At 50.7% G+C, this 17,052-nt stretch overlaps 5 protein-coding genes across 5 annotated transcripts; 4 read left to right on the plus strand and 1 right to left on the minus strand.

Annotated features, from left to right (window-relative positions):
• Positions 1 to 220: 220 nt before the first annotated feature.
• JCM6883_005574 (uncharacterized protein) lies at positions 221 to 3,786 on the plus strand (the record flags this gene model as incomplete). The annotated part of the gene is made up of 8 exons (XM_076633129.1): positions 221 to 379; positions 443 to 892; positions 952 to 1,040; positions 1,774 to 1,827; positions 1,903 to 2,193; positions 2,267 to 2,320; positions 2,387 to 3,605; positions 3,679 to 3,786. The coding sequence occupies 8 exons, from the start codon at positions 221 to 223 to the stop codon at positions 3,784 to 3,786; spliced, it is 2,424 nt and encodes an 807-aa protein (XP_076486884.1).
• Positions 3,787 to 4,063: 277 nt separating this feature from the next.
• On the minus strand, positions 4,064 to 5,485 carry YIP4 (Yip4p; the record flags this gene model as incomplete). The annotated part of the gene is made up of 7 exons (XM_076633130.1): positions 4,064 to 4,176; positions 4,286 to 4,422; positions 4,509 to 4,611; positions 4,702 to 4,738; positions 4,815 to 4,916; positions 4,989 to 5,034; positions 5,193 to 5,485. 7 exons carry the CDS (start codon positions 5,483 to 5,485, stop codon positions 4,064 to 4,066), a joined length of 831 nt encoding a protein of 276 aa, XP_076486885.1.
• Positions 5,486 to 5,875: 390 nt separating this feature from the next.
• JCM6883_005576 (uncharacterized protein) lies at positions 5,876 to 10,770 on the plus strand (the record flags this gene model as incomplete). Its single annotated transcript, XM_076633131.1, has 5 exons — positions 5,876 to 6,450; positions 6,520 to 7,045; positions 7,114 to 7,684; positions 7,770 to 7,829; positions 7,892 to 10,770. The coding sequence occupies 5 exons, from the start codon at positions 5,876 to 5,878 to the stop codon at positions 10,768 to 10,770; spliced, it is 4,611 nt and encodes a 1,536-aa protein (XP_076486886.1).
• Positions 10,771 to 12,571: 1,801 nt separating this feature from the next.
• JCM6883_005577 (uncharacterized protein) lies at positions 12,572 to 13,060 on the plus strand (the record flags this gene model as incomplete). Its single annotated transcript, XM_076633132.1, has 1 exon — positions 12,572 to 13,060. One exon carries the CDS (start codon positions 12,572 to 12,574, stop codon positions 13,058 to 13,060), a length of 489 nt encoding a protein of 162 aa, XP_076486887.1.
• Positions 13,061 to 14,514: 1,454 nt separating this feature from the next.
• JCM6883_005578 (uncharacterized protein) lies at positions 14,515 to 15,858 on the plus strand (the record flags this gene model as incomplete). The annotated part of the gene is made up of 1 exon (XM_076633133.1): positions 14,515 to 15,858. The coding sequence occupies one exon, from the start codon at positions 14,515 to 14,517 to the stop codon at positions 15,856 to 15,858; it is 1,344 nt and encodes a 447-aa protein (XP_076486888.1).
• Positions 15,859 to 17,052: the final 1,194 nt, after the last annotated feature.

The following is a 17,052-nucleotide window of genomic DNA, read 5'->3' on the forward strand; positions in this document are numbered from 1 at the left end:
TCGGATACTTTGCTTCTACGGTTGCCGAGAGAGTTTAAGCTTGTTGCAGGTGATCCAAGAGCGATATTCGAGGGGTTGGCGAAGAGTGGAAGACGAAAAGAGATCTACCGAAAGATTCTCTCCTCTTTCGTCTCCTTCTCCGCCTTGATCCACTTAGTTCGACTTCGGACGCTATGGCTAGCGCACTCCTCGAGTCCCCACTCCATCGGATTCCGACTTTATGGTCTCTCTATCGTCCTCTCCTTCGAGCGACTCGATCCGCTCCGCTCGACCTGAAAAACGTCAAGCGTTACACGGATACATTCGAGATGGCTTCAAGAGGTCAAAGAAGCTAGGGAATGTCGAGAAGGTGAAAAGGAAATGGATTGAGGCTGAACAAGTTTCGTCGTTTCCTCTCTTCTCCGCCTGTCAAAGAGCGCTCTGACCTACTTTGAGTGCACAGCTATTGCAACAACTCGAAGGATGCTCGACATCGATGAGTCACCTTGAGAGGACGAGGAAACTAGCTCGACATCTCGTTTCTCGTTCTTCCCTTCCGATTCATCCGCCTCCTGCTTCACCTTCCGCCCTCACTTCATCACCCCGAACTCGTACAAGACGTCGAGAACGTCCCTCTATCCTACATGCGACTCAATTCTCCCCACCGATGCTTCGAATTCGACCTCAACCGATCGGAACGAGCATGATGATTTTCAATCGACGACGAAAGAGTCAGAAACGGTTCGATCAGCTTGTGATCGCTCGAGCATACGTCGAGATGATGCGGGAGGAAGAGAGATTCGAGAGGAGGACGAAGGGAGGCAATGAAGGAGGGAGGAAATGGGGAGGAGAGTGGATTGAGTGGATCAAGGGGGCGAAGGAGAAGGAACGACGAGAGCAGACGAGGAATAACGTAAGCGAACTCTCTATAGTCTCGGAGATGCTGCGACTGACTCTCTTGTGCGAGAACAGATGAGAATTCCGGAAGAGTTGCAGGCGAGAGCGAACAAACTCAACAAAGAGAGGGAACAACGGAGGAGGTTAAAGCCTAGTCAGGCTCGGTGATCGACTCAAGACATTACGCAGTTGAAGTCGATCCTGTCGACAATGAGTGATTCGAACGAAGAACAGCAAGAGGAAACGAAACTATTTCGTCGCTAGGATCAAAGCTTCGAACGGACCCTCAACAATCCCCTCTCCTCCGGCGCTCTCTCCTTGCTCTACCGCGGTATTTCGTCGCCTCACACATGATCCGACTTCGCTCTTGACGTTTGTCCTCTCCCTCTCGACCAACTCGCGGCAATCCGACGGAGTTTGAGGTGCTCCACTTCTGAATCCGCTTTCCCGTCTCTTCTCCCCCTCTTCCCCCCCTTCTTCCGACTCTCGACAACAGCTCACTCACTCAGCACATCGCGCTATGATCCGGTCATCTGCAAAGCGCCTCATCGCTTCACGTCCCTCTCTTCGACTTCGCCCTTTCAAACACGCGATTCGACGGCCTGAGCCAAACTCGAACATAGATCGCTTCGAGAGGAATGTGAGATATCTGAGTAGTAGTAGAGTAGTAGCTGGCGAGATCAAGGAATTCAAGCTCGCGGACATTAGGGAAGGAATCACTGAATGCGAAATTGTGAAATGGTGAGCTCTCTCTCTACTTGTATCATTCAGACCTCCGGAAGAGGGATACAGAGACGGTTAAGGCCTTTTGAGAACGGAAGGCAGCCACGGACGTGTCATCTTGAGGTCAGAAAAGCTTACATTCTTTCGTTTGAACTCTGTCTTCTCTCCTAACAGGCTAGTGAAACCGGGAGATATTATCACTGAGTTCGATCCAGTAGCTGAAGTACAGTAAGTAGACCGTACACACTTCGTTCAAGAAATGCAAGAGCTCACGACTCATCCTCTCTTTTGTCGATGAACTAGATCGGACAAAGCTTCAGTCGAGATCACCTCACCCTTCTCCGGCACGATCAAATCGGTTACGGGGGACGTCGGGGACATGCTGAAAGTTGGAGCGACGCTATGTCGGGTGGAATTGGAGGGTGGAGAAGAAGGAGGAGCAATTAGCGACACGCCTCAAGCTCAATCTCAGTCGTCAACCACGAAAGCGCCGAGCAGCGAGGGTCACTCTACAAGCAGTGGATTGAAGATCACGAAAGCGTTCAAGTTGGCGGATATCGGAGAAGGAATCACGGAGTGTGAAATCGTGAAATGGTAGCTCAAATCTCTCCTCTCTCTTACTCCGCATGGAACTGTCAGAGCTGACGTACTCTTTCGTCGCTGACAGGCTTGTGAAACCTGGGGACGTAATCGAAGAGTTTGATCCGATCGTCGAAGTAACGTGAGTGTCGGATTCGAAAGTACTTTCCTTTCGATTCTCAGACTCATGACAAATAAATGTACGCAGATCCGACAAAGCCTCCGTCGAGATTACTTCTCCCTTCTCTGGAAAGATCGAATCACTCGCCGGAGAAGTTGGAGAAATGTTGAAAGTCGGTTCAACTCTCTGCGAGATTCAAGTCGTCGCCAGCTCGGAAGAACCACCTTCTCTCTCGACGGAATCACCAGCGACAAAGACAGCAGCCCAGGAGGAGATCCCTCACCCAGTTCGACCTGATCCTGGACTCGATCCATCCTCTTCCGTCCTCGCAACTCCTGCTACTCGTCGATTCGCTCGTGAACTGTCGATCGATCTCACTCGAGTAACTCCCACGGGTCGGGATGGGAGAGTGACAAATGGGGACGTCCTGGAGTATTCGAAACAGACTCAAGGAGGAGGAGAAACGAAACCTTTTATTCCGTTCGAACGACCGCCGATCGATACCTCTGGACCCTTACCCACGTCCTCCTCTCCTTCTTCCTCCTCAGAATCAATCTCGCTCTCTCCGACTCGTCGAGCAATGTTCAAAGCGATGACTCAATCCCTCCAAATCCCTCATTTCGCCTACTCCGAAACGATCGATGTCACTCTTCTCGAACGACTTCGGACTTCCCTCAACTCGAACATCCCACTCGAGTATCGCAAAACTCTCACTCCTCAAGACGCTGCTTCTATCGAACGAACGAGACAATGGCAAGAACCGACGATTGAGACAGAAGATTCCGCGAAATTCGATCGAATCACCCTCTTACCTCTCTTGATCAAATCCCTCTCCGTCGCCTTACACTCTCACCCTCTTTTCCTCTGCACCCTCAACAAGAGTCAAGATGCGGAGCCGACTCTCACGAGACGATCAACGCACGATATCTCCCTTGCGGTTTCTTTCCCTTCTCCTTCGGGAGGTCTCTTCACTCCCGTTCTCCGTTCCATCGAAAACCAGTCTATCTTCTCTATTGCCTCGCAACTGACTCTTCTCCAATCGTTCGTCTCGACTTCAGGGGAAGGCGTTCCGAAGTTTCCTCCGCAATTTCAAGGCAATAGAACAATCACTCTGAGTAATATAGGAGCAATAGGAGGGAGGACTACGCATCCGGTGATCCCGCCGACGGGTCAATTAGCGATCGGAGCGATGGGGAGAGTTAGGGTTGAACCGAGATTCGCAAATGAGGAGAGAGCGAGGAAAGTCGCGAAAGGAGAAATGAGCGATGAGGGAGGGGAGTGGAAAATCGAACCGAGATTAGTTATGGTCAGTCGAGACTTCATACATCAATTTCTTGAGTTGAATGGGACACTGATGAAAAACTTTCGAGTATTGACAGGATGTGACTTTTTCGGCGGATCATAGAATCGTTGAAGGGGTCGAATTGGCGAGATTGGTCGAGACTTGGAAGAATGTTATCGAGGATCCTACGAGGTTGTTGATGTAGACCTGCTGTTTCGGGAACGAGGAGTCCGAGCATGAGCTTGCGAAAAGATGCAAAATAGATTTCGGAAACGACCATCCTTCGCTTCGCTTCCGCAAACAGAGCGTTTCCTGCTGCTGCTTGTATCGATGAGAGCGTCTCATCCTCATCCTCATGTTCTTGCTCTCCCAAAACTCAGCAAATCGTACTCAAGGGTATAAAATTCACAAAAAAACCCTTCTAACTATCTATTTCCCACTTCACACCTCAGAACCCTCCCTCCACGAGAGTCTAGACTAGATTAGGAAAGCATAGTCATCCAAGCCAACAAGAAGAACAACATGAACAACGGGAACACTGCCAAAACCGCTCGATCTTTCTCCAACCTCGTTCCCGCGAGGAAATTCACCGCAGCTACTCAACCAATTCACTCATCAGCACTACTTCCTCCCCTACTCAGAGAGAAGAGCCGAGAAGGGAGAGATGGGATGGGATGGGAGAAGGAGAAGAGAAAATGACGTACCCCAAACGGACCAAGCAAAAGTTGCGAAACAAATCGGTAATCGAATCCACAACATTTTCACGAAAATACTCACGAATGCCGCGAGATCCAATGGGAAAATACAATACCCTAATACGCAGAGTGATTGGAAGAATGACCTATTATCCCATCCCGTCACCAGAACGAGGAAATTCAGCACAAGAGCGAGAGAGGAGAGAAGGAGGAGAGGGAAGAGGGAACGAACACTTTTCCACCGAGTAGCTTTGCGTTCAGAGTTACGACGACTGAACCGAGCCATACAATCACGAATACTCCGGTGAAGATTTGGAGAGATTGTTCGGCGGGAGCTGGCGAAAGTTCAGTCGAGGAACGAAAGGTCAGATTCACTTCGTACCATGAGACTTGGAACGACAGAGAGAGAGAAGAATGTAGCTCACCGTTAGTCGATAGGAGAATCGCCAGTGTTAAACAGAACTGCAAACGAAAAGAGGGGCTTGATAGTTTGAGTGAACGAAACTCGAAACAAAAATCGAATCCTTCTTCGCCTTACGAGTAGAGGTCCCCATAGATCCCAATCCCTCAACACGGCATTATCCGACTGAGGGTACAATACTTGAACGACTTTGTTCCCGATCGCTCGCAAGTCACGCATCTGAAACACAAGGCGAGCAAACTTTCAGCAACGTTTACGGACGAAACAAGTTTGCTCGTGGTTGCGACTCACGATAGTTTCCGTTACTGGTTCATCGAGAGTATCTGATCCAGTATACCTATCCATCCATCCCAATACAAGCGTCGTCAGTCCGGACTTTCTCTTTCGGAAATCCACGTCAAAAGACCCGCTTTTCATCGTTCAACAAGCCCCAATCTCTTCTCCTTCGCCGAGAGACCCAACAAATAAGCAGCGAGTTTCAGAATCAGAACTAACCTCGTCTCAGTCTTGATCCCTCCAAACGTCGTACTCCTCTGCGTTCTCTCCCCTAATTGTTGTCCATTAGGTCCACTCCCTATCCTTCCCTCCAATCCTGCTCCTGCTCTTCCTACTGTCGATCGATCTTCGAAGTTGTTGCTAGGAGAGATTGCTCGACCCTTTCCCTTTGAGGAGGAGGAGGGAACTGTGTGAGTGGGGAGAAGTCCACGAGAGGAAGTTGCGACGAGATCTTCTTCTTCTTCTTCGTCGGAGATATCGGGAGCGATCTCGTAAGTTGAGGAGGAGGCCATCACTGTCGAGACTGGGAGAGATGGAGTGAAGAGTAGAGAGGGAAGAGATGAATTAATCGATTATCGCCTGTTCTTGCGGCTCGCGTTTCGTGATCTGCAACTATTTTCAGCGGACCGAGTACACTGTATTGGACAGGTCACTCGAGTCGGATAGCTCACAGGAGAGAGAGGTTGTTGACGCGTATTCTCGAAATTACTCGAAACTATGTCTCCTCTTCCTCTCTCTCTTCCCGACTCCTAAACGCCTCTCTGATGCCTCAGTAACTCCTTAACCAGTACGACACTTCACGACGCCCGACCATCTTCAGTGAATCACGACCTTGCTCCTCCTCTTCCTCTCCTCACTCAACCTCGAAAAACAACAAAACAAACATCTCCCCTCTCCGACTCATGACTTCCCCAATCTCTGCACCAGTCGACATCTCTACGATAGAAGCCGCGAAAGAGAACATCCTCCCTTTACAATCCGGACGAAGTGCGACTCACCTCGCATCCGTTTTGGGATCATCAACGAGTTCGACTCGTTCGGGACTCGGAGTCAAACTCGAACTAGAACACCAACGATTTCGATCCCAAATCTCTGCGGTCGAAACTTGGGAACGTACTGGAGAATGGGACGAGTCATTATCGTCGTCGTCGGGATTAAAGTTGAACGAAGTGATTCAACTCTCTGAAGATCCACTCGATATCTCTCATCAATACGTTCGATTCATCATCTCAAACTATCCCTCTGGTGCCAACGCCTCGAACAAACTAGTCCCCGTCCTGGAAGAGACTACTCGAAGGTTCTTGGGAGACGAGAGGTATACGAACGATCCAAGATATTTTCGATTGTGGGCTCATTACGCGAAGAACATGGAGCAGAGTTCGGAAGAATGTTATAGGTTCTTGTTTGCGAAAGGGATCGGGGAGAAATTGGCCGCTTTGTATGAAGAGTATGCGAAAGTTTTAGAAAGCGTTGGAAAGTAAGTCCTCTCCTTCTCTCCCTCGCGCACCAGATCCCACTCGACTGACTGGTGGGTGCGGGTGAGTAGACGTAAACAAGCGGATCAAATTTATCTCCTCGGAATCAACCGACGTGCGACCCCTCTCGATCGTCTCAAACGTTCTCATCTAGATTTTCAAGCGAGAATGCTAGTCGCTCCTCCTCTACCTTCTCCTCCTCGTCCCTCTCCTTCTGATTCCGATTCATCTCGCACTGTCCGACCTATCCTTGCCTCATCATCGACTACTCGACCTGCGACAGGAGGAACTGGAACGACGGGGGGAACTGGAGTAGGACCAAAAGGGAATGGTTCAATGTTTGCCGTTTTCAGAGATGATTCCTCCTCCTCATCAGCAGCAGGAGCAGGAGGAGCGGGTCAAGAAGCGGAATGGGATGATTTCGGAACGGTCAAGAGTAGGAAACGTGAAAACGATCAGGAAAAGAAAGAATGGAATGGTGAAACTATGCCTCAATCGGGAGGAGTCAGAATCGACGGTCAAGCTCCTGTTGCTGCTGGTGGAGTTTTCGGAGGAGGAGGAGGAGGGGGGTTCAAATTAGAAGTGTATCGAGATGAGGTGAGTCTCCTTTCCCATCTCCCTCCAAATTCCCGAATGAAACGAGAGCTAATAACTCTGCGAATCAGACTGCAACCGCCCTACCGACCTCTCATTCCCTCCTCGAATCCGACGTCTTCACTCGCTCGAATCGAGCTCCTTCAGAAGCTGAACAACTCCGAATCAACCCGTTCAAGAACTACTCAAGCGCCGACGTAGACCTCTTGACCAAGGATCCGTTGGAGAACCTTCAGGTGCTTGCTCCTACTTCCTCTTCTTCATCATCGTCTTCGACTTCGGGAGTGAAGAAAATCAAGAAAACCACCTCTTCAACTTCTGCTTCGACGACGGGGGAAAAGAAACGAGTGAAATCTTCTTCCTCCTCCTCTTCCTCTTCCTCATCGAAATCAAAACCTTCCTCCTCCTCCTCAACCTCTACAACGACCGCGACGTCAGCAGCGGAATCCCTCGAACCTCGACCACAGCAAATCTCGTTCAAACTCGAAATCCTCCGTTCGACTTCGACTCGAAGCGGTTGGATCTCATTCGAAGAAGAACGAGTGAACCGTCGGGCCGCGAAATATGTTCTGGAGGAAGTTGAGAATTGGGGTGGATGGGAATTTAGGGAGAGGTGGGAGGAGGAATTCAAGAGAACTGGGAGTGAGTACCTCCTTTTTCTTTTTACTCTCTGGGTGGGTTGGAGGAGTTTGAGTGATGAGGCTGATGTTGAATGGGGATGTGATAGGGACGACTTATAAGATTGATCAGGAAACGGGTTGGCCGGTTTTGTATGATTCGAATGGAGGTAAGTCTCTTCATTTCTTGTCGAGAACAGAAAAGATGACTGAGCTTTCGTGTTGTTTCTAGCACCGCTCTACGACTTCCTTCGACCTCCGACACCGGTGAAAGAAGCTACACCTCCTCCTCGACCTATCGAAGTTGAAGTTCCTCCTCCTTCTCCCTCACCTATTCGAGCTGCGTCTCCCGTTCGATCTTCTCCCTCTCGAACCCCTCCTCGACTCGACGAAGGAACCGATGAACCTCAATCTCCTCCTTCCGATTCCTTCGTTCCCATCGATCCTAATGCACCTCCTTCTCCGACGATCAACACGAAAGCCGCGAACGCATTCCTCGACGGTTTATTCGCGAAAACTCTCGATTTCACTCGATTCAACGGGAAAACCTCCCACTCGACTGAGGACGACGATGATGAATCGCGAGACGATCCCTCCGAAACGGGCGAAGAACCTTCTACAGAAGACTCATCCTCCTCCTCCTCCTCCTCCGAAGATGATGACGAAGAGAACGATGGATTCCAACATGGGATCGAGTTCAACCTCGCCGCTAGTCAATTCTCGACTCAACAAGGAGGAACTCAGGCGAGTGAGGTTAGTAACGATGATGGAATGTTTGTACCGTTTAGTCAGACGAGGAGTTCGGCTGGGGACGATTCTTCGTTCTTTGGAAGTCAGAGTCAGGAACCGATCAACGTTGCATCTCAACAAGGAGGAGGAGGAGGATACGGACAAGGATTGTACGCGTTGAACGAGAACGACGAGAACGATGAGAATGTGACACCTCCAGTGGTCGGAGCTCCGATGCAACTTTTCAGGGATGTCACTCCGAGTTCGTCGACTTCTTCTGCAGGAGGAGGAGGAGGAGGAGGATTCCGACCCGTTACGAAAACTTCTCGAGCTCCCCTCGGAGCTAAACCTTTCTCTTCCCTTCCTCTCGACTCTCGACAAGCTCCAATCGGTTCATTCTCCGTTTTCAACGATACTGTACTCCCTTCGTCTTCCTCCCGACCCAATTCTGAGAACGACTATGAAGAACACCCGGCAGAAGATTACGAAGCACCTTTACGAGACGGCGAGGAAGACGGACAAGGATCTCCCGAACGATTCTCACAAGATTTGAGTGATGGATACGCGATGGGACGTCGAGAACGAGGAGTTCCGAGTAGATACGCTCCTTTCGTCGATAACATGACTCCAATCACGGAACGTACTCTCGAAATTACGGCGGCGATGAACAATACGAACAACCTTTTGTCGACTTCGCAACGTTCGAGGAGGTCGAGTGCATTCTCGGGGAATCCGGCGCCGGTACTGGAGGACGATGAACCGAGCACTGAGGAGGAGGAGGACGAAGATGATGATGAGGTTGCAGGGGATCGAGCGTTCGTCGCGAGTTATGAAGCAGGAGGAGGAGGAATCGATCAATCGAATGAAGCGAGTAGCGACGAAGATGGGAATAGCTCGGATAGTTCGACAGATTCGGAGGAGGACAACGGCTTACAACCTCCTCCTTCGCATCAACCAGCAGCTCTCTCCGTCTTACCCGATCCTTCGACTTTCGACGAATCTTCAATCTCTCGACTCTCGATCAGCGCTCAAGATCAACAACCTCCTTCTTTCGATATCTCTCCGAACACCTCTCTCCCCGAAGGACTCACGATCGCAGGGAATCAGAGTGGAATGACTACGGGAATGGTCATCGCCGATTCGACTTCGACCGGTCAACTCTCGGAATCTTCCATCGTCGATCCTTACGATTCAGAGATGCTCTTCAACTACCTCTCCTCCCTTCCTACTCCCATTCAACAACATCCTCTCGTCGTCGACCTCTCTTCTCGATCAGCCGAAAAACTCGCGGGACTTCAAAAGACGGCGAAGAAACGAGCGAACAGTAAAACGAAAGATCGAACCGGGACGATGGACGAAGCATGGGACCTCGAATTAGACGGAGAAGTCTTCTCGGTGCGGGAGAAACTCGGGGAAGGATCGTTTGGAGCGGTTTATCGAATCGCTTTCGCGGCAGACGACGAGGAGGAAGGAGGAGATCAAGAAGAAGACGAATTCGATCTCGAAGGTACCGAATTATTCGTCGCGGTCAAAATCGAACGACCTACGAATTACTGGGAGTTGTTCGTACTCGATCAAATGCAAGAACGACTTTCGGAACGAGCTCGAGAATCAATCTTGACTCCTCATCGACTCTACGCCTACTCCGACGAATCTTACCTCTTACTCGATTTGTGCGATCGTGGAACTCTCCTCAACGCCGTCAATAAAGCTCAAGAATATCGAATCGCGCCTCCTGGAGCTGGAACGACTGGACTCGACGAATTACTCGCAATCTTCTTCACGATTGAACTCCTTCGTACTCTCGAGTCGTTCCATTCGGCTGGATTCATTCACGGAGACATGAAGATCGACAACTGTCTACTCCGATTCGAAGACGTCGAAGGTAGTTGGCAAACGATTTACGAACCGACCGGAGCGAACGGGTGGGGACGAAAAGGACTCAAAGTGATCGATTACGGTCGTTCGATCGATACGACAATGTACGAACCTGGACAACGGTTCTCGTGCGAGTTGAAGACGGATAAGTTCGATTGTATCGAAATGCAAACGAACGGATCTTGGACTTATGAACCAGATTATCATGGAGTCGCTTCGATCGCTTACTGCACTCTTTTCGGTCACTATATGGAGATCGAATCGGTTCAGGTCGAAGGAGGAAAATCGAAACGAGTACCGAAACAAGCTTTCCGAAGGTATCATCAAATCGAACTTTGGACGAAACTCTTCGACTTGCTCCTCAACCCTCGAGATGTCAGACCCGACGGATCTCTACCAATCACCAACGAACTCGTCGAGATGCGAGTGGAGCTGGAGGAATGGCTCAAGGCCAGTTGTAACAAGAATGGGAAGAGCTTGAAGAGTCTACTCTCGAAGTTGTGAGGATCTCTTCTCTCCTTTCTTACTCCGCTCGTACCAGTGAACTGACTCGTTCGTGCTGTCGACAGAGAGAGGAGTTCGCTTACAAGATGAAACTTCTCCATCATTTCCTTTCGTTTTTCACAATCTACGTATTAATCTTTTCTCTTCTATCATATCGCTTGCATCGTCAACACCGTGTTCAATGTCAGACAGCTCTCATCAATCCTGACCGCCAACGAATATGTGAGTTGAAGCTGAGGCTGACGCTAGAGGGTTGCTAAGCAACAGGAGATACGTAGGATCCCAGCATTCCTCGCTTGGTCCTCACAGTACGCCGCACGTGAGCCTGGTATCACTGGGACGCGTCGACGTCGTCGTCGTCGGGAATGCTCCGCGGACCGCTCGGATCCCGTTCTTGAATCGACTCAAAACCCGCTCGATCCGTCTTTTCCTCTGTCTTCCTCTTTCCCTTGACCTCCGTCTTCATTTCTTTTCCCTTTCCCTGGCGCCCTCTGCACGTACTTCAACCCGTCAGCAACTCGTCGTTCGACCGGTCTCCACTCTCTTCCCTTCCTCTCCCTTTTCTCTCCCCTTCCTCGCCCTTTTTCTTCCCGTCCCTCTCCAACTTCGAATCGAGCCAAACCTATTACAAAACACATCGATGACTTCTGAGGTATGTTCTCTCTGCGCCGAGTCCTCTCTCGCTGCACTCGCTCACTCACATCGCTTTCGTTGTCCATCTCGCCCAGGTCGATCAAGACGTCGTCGGAGAAATCTCGGGAGCTCTTCAGGCGACCACGTTGTCGGACAAGGTCAGAGGATTCTCTCAGAATGGTTCGAGCTTGAAGCTGACTTTGTTTCTGACGAAGAACAGGACGAAATGGATCCCCTCTCTCGCTTGCCTCGCGAACTTCTCGATTGCTTCTTCGAACTCGCAGCCGTGACTCCAAGATGGTCAACAAAACTGGAGCTGACGACTGATCCCATATCAAAATCACTTCTACCCTCTCAAGAACGAGCGATACACAAAACGATCACCCTCAACTCCCCGACAAAGTTCGACCTGCTCGTTACGACACTGAACGCTCATCCTGAAAGAGGTCAACACACAACAAAGCTCGTTTGGATAACGCCGTACCGATGGGATCCGGGCATCAGCACCGGACAGCTTTTGTGCCATCTACCAAATCTCCTCGAATTGGGGTTCGGGTACTGCTACGGAGCCACTTCCCAATTCTTAGAAGATCCTAAACTTCTGCCCTCACTCCGGATCTGTCGCCTAATCCACACAAAGTTCAGCTCTTCGATTCTTGACTCTCTGAGCCGAATTCCGACTCTACGACTTGTCGAAGTTTCCCGATTCGAAACTAGCAGGGAGGAGGAGGAATACAACTGGACGACAGCTCCTCAAGTGCTTCAGATTGCCGTCACAACCCTGGGGACCTTGCAGTCTCCGTCTAAACTCCTTCAATACTTCCCCTCGGCATCCATCTCTTCTGTCGACATTGATCTACACTACCGAAACCCTATTCTTCCTCTCCTCGAGACAGTCGGTTCGAGTCTTCTTTGTCTTCGACTACGCGCGAAGTCCAAGCTCGAACTTAACGAACCGATCGACCATCTTCTACCTCAATTTCCGAACCTCCGTCATCTCCACCTCGACTCACCCTTCTATTCTGACTCCCTGACGACCCATCTTCTCTATCTACCTAAACTCGTCTCTCTCAGCCTCACATACTGCCGCCAGACTCCGGATCTTGATTCCCTCTTCTCTCATCTGGATCGACTCCCACACCTCCGTACTCTCACTCTCAACTACAGAATGTCTCAAGGCTACGAGTTGAACATAAATGGAGCGGAGAAAGAATTGAGAGTTCCGGCCGAAGTTGGTCATCTCTCCCTTCTGAAAGGCGCTACTGCCTTGTCCGATATGGAGGATTGGAGGCAGGGCTGCGGTCGAACAATCTCGGAGATTATGGAGGAGCTTACCGGAATGGAGGAACGAATCCGAGCAGCCGGACTCGTCGCCAAGAGTAACGTTTCGGAACTCGTCGAAAAATTCCAGTTCCAGGTCCTCGAATTCTTTAACCGAGCAGTCGGAGATCTCTACTTCAACGGTCGCAAGGATTCTTTGCGATACGCTCAGTCCCTCGCCGAGAAGCATGGACTCGACATCAACAGGCTCGAACTCAATCTCGAGGACGATTTCGACAGGGAGGATCTCGCATGGTTCGAAGTTGAACTCGACGAAGTTGGCGGGATGGGACCTGGTCTTGTGTACGGTCTGAGAGTCAGGATAGAAAGGTTGTAGAGTGCATCGGAGCAAGAGGAAGGAGAAGAACAGGGAACGGTGGAGAGTTTAATCGGATCGAAGCATCAGAATCTTGGGAGAAGCGACTCGCAGGATGACCTGTAGGGTCGGAGAAACATGCCTTCGAGCCGGTTCGTTCTCTTTTTCTCCTGATGCAACACAGCGCCCGCTGACCCACCTGACAAAGTGTCTAGAAGCGCCTCAATTCCCCGAATTCAATTCAGCCTCTGTGTCGCTTCGTAATCTCGCTCTCCCCACTCTCCTTCCTGCAATCAGCCCTTCAGTGTCTTCGACAGGATCTTGAGCGTGTTAGCAATTGTGTCGGAACATCGCGGCTTCACCAGGCAATGCACATTTGCAGCTTTCGGTTGTTCTCGAGGCCAGCGATTTCAAGTTAGTGCTTCTACGGCCTCGCCGACTTCTCTGCAAGAAACTATCTCCAGTCTGACTTCCCTTCTCGTGGACTTGGGAATCAGAACATGGATGGAGACGAGTATCAGGTCAGAGCTTCGAAACGACAACTTTGAGATCATTCCGAGCTCGACTGTTTTGGCAGCCCCGTCGCCAGTCCCGATGAACCTTTCCAGGCCTGACCTAGCTGCTTGAATCCTCTGCCACTTGTAGACCGTCTCTCCGAGTGTTTGACGCCCTTCGTAGTCGGACAGACGAGAGCGAGTCGCTTCAAAAGCCGAGTCGAAAGCGATACGAGAGATTCTGGATCCGGCGGAACGAGCTCGACCGAGAGCTCAGATGGCTCGCTGTTCGATGGAGCAATCGACGCAGATAGACGAAGGAGAGGAGGATTTGAGTCGAGTTCTGTGCGAAAATCCCATCTTCATCTTCGACTTCTCACCGACCGCTGGGAAACTCTGCTCGCGACACTCGGAACGAGTCTTGAACCCTTTCACCATCGATCAGAGTCAACCCTTCGATCCTATCCTGCTTGCGGAGCGACGCGTGATTGGACTTGATCTCTCCTCGCTCTCTCCAACTCTACACGCGAGGATACTACATTGGGACCACCGTCAAGTCAGTCAGGGAGCTTGGAGGTACGTCCCTATGCTATTTAGTCCCTCCTTACTGCAGCCTATTGCTCATACTCCGTTACTTCCACCTTTGATCTCCCAGTTCGATCAAGAGACGATTGAAGGACGCTCAGGAGTTTTGCCAGACGCCGAGTCGATCAGAAAGGTGGGAATGCTCCGCACCATTGATCCGGGAATCTGAAGTCAACCTCACTCCGCTTGCGAGGACAGGTCATAATGGATCCCCTCTCTCGCTTGCCTGGCGAACTCCTCGACTCCATCTTTGAGCTCGCAGCCGAGACTTCAACTCGGGACCCAAGATTGACGTCTCGCCCGATCTCCAAGTCGCTTCTACTCTCGCAAGAACGAGCGATATTTCGAACGATCACGATCAATTTCTCGTCCGCCAAGCTCTTAAAGCTCCTCGAAATGCTCGATAATCGACCGTACCAAGGGAAGCACACAAAGAGACTCGTCATGCGTTATCCGAAGTCCTGGCCAACGGAGAGTAACGGTGAAAAACTCTTGCGCCATCTGCCAAATCTGGTCGAAATCGAGTTCGAGGACTTCGACGAGTACAAAGTCCTTCACTTTCTCAAACGACCGCAGCTTGTACCTTCCCTCAGTATCTGTCGCTTCCGGGGAACTCAGCTCAACACCTCGATCGTCGACTGCCTCAGCCACATTCCGACCCTCCGCCTCGTTCAGATTTCCTCGATCAAAATCAAGGAGGGCGAAAACTGTTCCGCACCTGCTCGTCAAGTGCTTCACGTCGCTATTGATTCCGATTACCACAATACCCCTCCGTCGCCGACTGTCATTTCTCTATTCTTCCCGACCGCCTCCATCTCCTCCCTCGACATCACAATCTCTCAGAAATCATACCCTCTCCTCTCCCTCTTCGATGTTCTCGATCAAAATATTTCCTTCCTCCGACTACGATGCGATGATCGAGTTGATTTGCGCAACCAAAGAATTGACCACCTTCTCCCTAAATTGACGAACCTTCGATATCTCCACCTCGATCCTCCCTTCGTCTCCAACTCTTTACAAACTCATCTGCTCAGTCTCTCCAGCCTCGTTACCCTCAGTCTCGTTTACACAGAACGAGCACCCAATCTCGACCACCTCCTCTCGCGTCTCGACTCACTCCGGCACCTTCGCAGGATCGACCTCGCATACCTCGACGTCGGAAAAGGTCACGAGCTTGACATGACACACGCAGAGAGGGCATTTGAATACGGGGAGAGTTATCACGACTCGAATTACCTTACGATCCTCGGCGAAATTTCCAACCTGTGCGAGATGGACGGTTGGAGCCTGCCTTGGTCTGAATCGATCTCGGACGTCTTGCCGCAAGTCATCGAGATGGAGGAGAAAGCGCGATCCCTCGGTCTCATCGTCGACAGTAATCTTCCGGAACTCATCCAAGTTTTCCAGCTCGCAATTCTCGAATGTTACAACCGCGCTGTCGCACAACTGTACTTCTACGGTCGCAAGGATTCTTTGCGATATGCTCTCTCTCTCGCCGAGAAGCATGGACTCGACATCAACAGACTCGAAATCAATCTCGACGAGGACGACTTCGACAGGGAAGATCTCGAATGGTTTTACGTTAGGGTCGATGGAGATGCTGGAATCGAAGTCGAAGAGTATTGTATGGCAATGGGATTAAGACTGAGGACGAAGTCGATAGATAGTGATCTAGAGGAAGAGGAAGAAGAAAGCAATGGAGAGTCGAACTGGGGTTCGGAAGAAAGCGAGGTTGACTAGGAATGTGGACAGTGAAGATATGCACTCTCTTGCTTCACTTCTCAGCCCCGTGAGATGGGAGCTAAAGTGCCGAGGGAACAGTCGGTTCTCCAAAATTACTTTTCCCGGTCTTGTAATCTGTGTCTTTTCGCTCTCAGTTGCCTTCGCTTCTCCCTCGGGGCTCCCAGTAGAGGGTCAGAGCCTAGTAGGCTCTTGTCTATCGCACCATCAAGCACTCACGAGCACTGCTCTCCACCCGGGTTTGCGACGGTCATGTTTTGAAAGTCAACGCTTTGGCTTCCGCTACGGTCTGACCTTCAGTTTCTGCAGGAGCTGCACTGGGATCCACAGCCTTGCGTATGCGCTGCCATTCCCATCGTGGGACCAAGAACTGCGGGAGAGCGGGAGAAGATGAACGTCAAACGATGTTCAGATTCCGAGCTGAGCTCAATCACTTCAGCTAAGTAATTGATTTCCCGTCCACTTTCAACGCTCTCGTGCTTCTTGATTCTTCTCGAACGCATCTTCCTGGTAGCTGACATTCTGAAGGGTCGAGAGAACCAGAGCAAGTCGCTCGGACGAGAGGTCTAAAAAGATCAGAAATTCTGGTTTCAGCAGAGCGGGTTCAAACAGAAGCTTATGTGTCTCGCAACACAACGAGTTAGATCAAGGAATGTCAAGAAGGAGAGGAAAGAGGAGCGAGATTTTGTGGGACATCGCCTTTTCGTCCTCGACTTCTCACCATCCTCTCGGAAATCCTGCTTGCGACACTGAATCGAGTGTAAAACCCTCTCGTCATCGGTCACAGCCAACACTCTGATCCTATCTCGACATTGGAGCGACTCGTCATTCGACTTGATCTCTCCTCACTCTCTCCAACTCTTCACTCGAAGATATCACAACGAGGCTAGCGTTCACTCAGTCAGAGAGTTCCGAGGTACGTCCCTCTGCTATCGAGTCCCTCCCGGTAGCAACGGTTCGCTCAGACTCAGTCGGTTGGTTCTTGATCTCTTAGATTCAACACTGGTCTGTAGGAGGGCACTCCAATACTCTGCAAGGGACTGAGCTATTCGAAAAGGTGGGAACACTCCTCAAGCAAGATCTGGACTTCTGAAAATGACTCCTCTCCCTCGCGAAAACAGGTCGAATATTGGATCCCCTCTCTCGTCTGCCCAGCGAACTCTTCGACTACGTCTCCGAGCTCGCAGCTTCAAC

The sequence above is a fragment of the Sporobolomyces salmoneus genome (genome assembly GCF_050403485.1).
Source record: "Sporobolomyces salmoneus JCM6883 DNA, S_salmoneus_JCM6883_v1_ctg34, whole genome shotgun sequence".
Lineage (NCBI taxonomy): Eukaryota > Fungi > Basidiomycota > Microbotryomycetes > Sporidiobolales > Sporidiobolaceae > Sporobolomyces > Sporobolomyces salmoneus.